Source organism: Vombatus ursinus, unplaced genomic scaffold (genome assembly GCF_900497805.2).
Source record: "Vombatus ursinus unplaced genomic scaffold, bare-nosed wombat genome assembly UNPS02006329.1, whole genome shotgun sequence".
Classification (NCBI taxonomy): domain Eukaryota; kingdom Metazoa; phylum Chordata; class Mammalia; order Diprotodontia; family Vombatidae; genus Vombatus; species Vombatus ursinus.
This window is the reverse complement of record NW_020946107.1, coordinates 1-2,418: the sequence shown is the minus strand read 5'-3', so window position 1 is coordinate 2,418 and position 2,418 is coordinate 1. Positions and strand designations below refer to the sequence as shown.

Genomic DNA, 2,418 nt, shown 5'->3' with positions numbered 1-2,418 from the left:
TAGGGAAAGAGCCTGGGAATCAGAGCCATGGAGACTTGGTAGCCTTAATTTCTTTTCTCTGGGGGAAGGGAACCCCAATCCTCTACCTGAGAAGCCAAAAGGAGCATTTAGAGTTAAAAGGAAACACTGAGATGCTGAGAAAACATGGCATTTAGCACAGGCCCTCCCCTGGCACATCCCAACTCTTGTGCCCAGGCATCTACTCTTTCCAACCCATCCCAGTGCATTCTCTAGGGAAAGGTCAGGTTGGCATAGGTTTTGAAAGATGGCTGGTTGGAGATTCTGAGAAATCTATCCTTATCTCCTGCCCACTTCTCAAAAGCAAGGTGGCAGGGTATGCTAAATCTCAACATCGATAGGGAAATATAGACAAAAGCTTAAGTCTTCCTGAGTGCTTTTACTATTCTTGGAGGATCATGGAAGAAAATGGAAGAAAATGGAGACAGGATATTTTATTTTATTCAAGTCTGGTGGACCAGATGATAATAGGACAGGACGGCTCCAAGACCCCAAAACATCCTCCCCTGCCTGCCCCTCCCCCATCAGAGACTGGAGCCAGGAGACCATAAAGGGGAAAAAGAGAAGGAAAAAGAGGAAGAGTCAGGGGATGTAGAAGGAGGAAGGGGAGGGAGGGAGGACAAAAGGGAGATATATGATCTGTAATTCACAGATGGGGAAAGAAGTCTAAGATATGACTCTGGCTTCCCTGATCATCCACCAGGGGCCCCAGGAGAGATTGCTCCCTGACCCCTCCCCTTGGAGGGCTGAGGAAGGGCCTTCATCCAAGCAGAGCCAAGGATGGAGGTGGCTCCCAGAAATGAGGCTTCTGTGGATTTTGCAAACTGAAGGGAGAGAAAGTCCTGTTATTCACAGAGGTCAGCTGGACCCACATCCTCGGTCCACAAAGACCTCTCTCCTGAGCGAGGAAAGGCTAAAGTTCCTTCCGGAGGAACTCCTCCTGGCCAGGCATCTCCTCTTCTGGACAGGTGTCTCTGCACAACAGCCTCTCCAGGGCCTCTCGGCCCCCTTGCCTGTATTCGCTATACAGCTGATCTTCACCAAGCTCTCCCAGGTAGTTGTGGCACATCTTGAAGAGCCTGCAAGGTGGGGGAAGCAGAAGAGGTGGGTGAAATGGCCCCATGCACTTTTCATTTGCCAGGTCCCAAATAACTCTCTTGGCCTTTTGCCCTCATTTTGAGGGGCAGCAAACAAGAGGGCCCATGTAGTCCCTCTTGGGGGTGGGACACTGGACTGAGAGGAAAGACATTTGGGTTCTAGTTCTGGCTTCTCCAATGAAGGTGTGTGACCCTGTACTGCCCCTCCCTGGGCCTTAACTTCCCCATTTGCAAGTTTCTATGAGGTTCCTTCTAGATCTGACAATTTGAGGGATCTTTGCTTCTATGAAGGAGAAATACTTAAGCTTCAGTAGAAAACGCCCACCCCCAATGTGCTTGAGTCATCTCCTCCTTGTTGCTCTTCCCAGCCTGCTGGACCCTCCCTCAGGGGAGGCTATGTGACCCTGGGTCCTTTGCCCGGCATTCAAGCCCCTCCACAATCAAGTGCCACCTTACTTTTTTCTTATCTCACTCCCCTCCTCAAAGTCAGCCTTGACTATCCTCTCCTCCCCAATATAACCTGTGCTCTCTCTCATCCTACTGAATACACTCCATCCTATCCTTTCAAGCACTATCCAAATGCCACCTTCTCCAGGAAGCTTTGCCTAAGCTTTACCCAGCTGGTCATTACTCTCCTTTTCAGATGTCCAATAGTACTTTGTTTTGTACCTGCCAGCAAATTTATTGTGGAATATTGTGGAATCTAGCTACCAGGCTTGGTGTCTTTTTCCTCTCATGAAACTGTAATCTTATTGACACCAGGGATCCTGACTTATCTAAGCTTTCTACCTCCCTAGAACCCAGTACACAGTAAATGCTTGAAAAACATTTATTGTTGTGTTTGGTAGATTGGCCTATTTACTGCTTACCCAGCCCTGAATGAGGGTCATTACCTGCCTGGCCACGGGCCTCCGGTTATCATCACACTGATGCCCACCACGTCGTCCAGCCCCGGGCCAACAAAGCGTTTCACCTTGTTTACTTCTTGGACCCCATAACTGGTGGCAGAGATTATCACAAGGAGGCAGAGAACACACATTAGAAGAGGGCAGGTTGAAGAGTGCTGGGGGAAAGGGATCCATCTGGGCCTGCATCCCCCATCTAGCTTGCTGACTTCCCCAGAGCGAGCCTTTCCCTGTTTTCAATGTGGCAATGCTCAAGACTGGCTACACCTGCTTAGGGGATTGAATTCACAACACAAGTAACACCCCCGGATAAAAGAAGTCAGTTTATAGGCTATCAGACCAGCAGAAGCCGTGTGTGTGTGTGTGTGTGTGTGTGTGTGTGTGTGTGTGTGTGTGTG

The 2,418-nt window shown here is 49.4% G+C and overlaps 1 protein-coding gene across 1 annotated transcript; it reads right to left on the bottom strand.

Moving 5' to 3' along the window:
• Positions 1-437: 437 nt before the first annotated feature.
• LOC114032990 (marginal zone B- and B1-cell-specific protein-like) lies at positions 438-2,387 on the bottom strand. The gene is made up of 2 exons (XM_027848435.1): positions 2,009-2,387; positions 438-1,097 (listed from the first exon to the last, which is right to left on the bottom strand). The coding sequence occupies exons 1-2, from the start codon at positions 2,152-2,154 to the stop codon at positions 932-934; spliced, it is 312 nt and encodes a 103-aa protein (XP_027704236.1). The 5' UTR covers positions 2,155-2,387; the 3' UTR covers positions 438-931.
• Between the last annotated feature and the right edge of the window lie 31 nt (positions 2,388-2,418).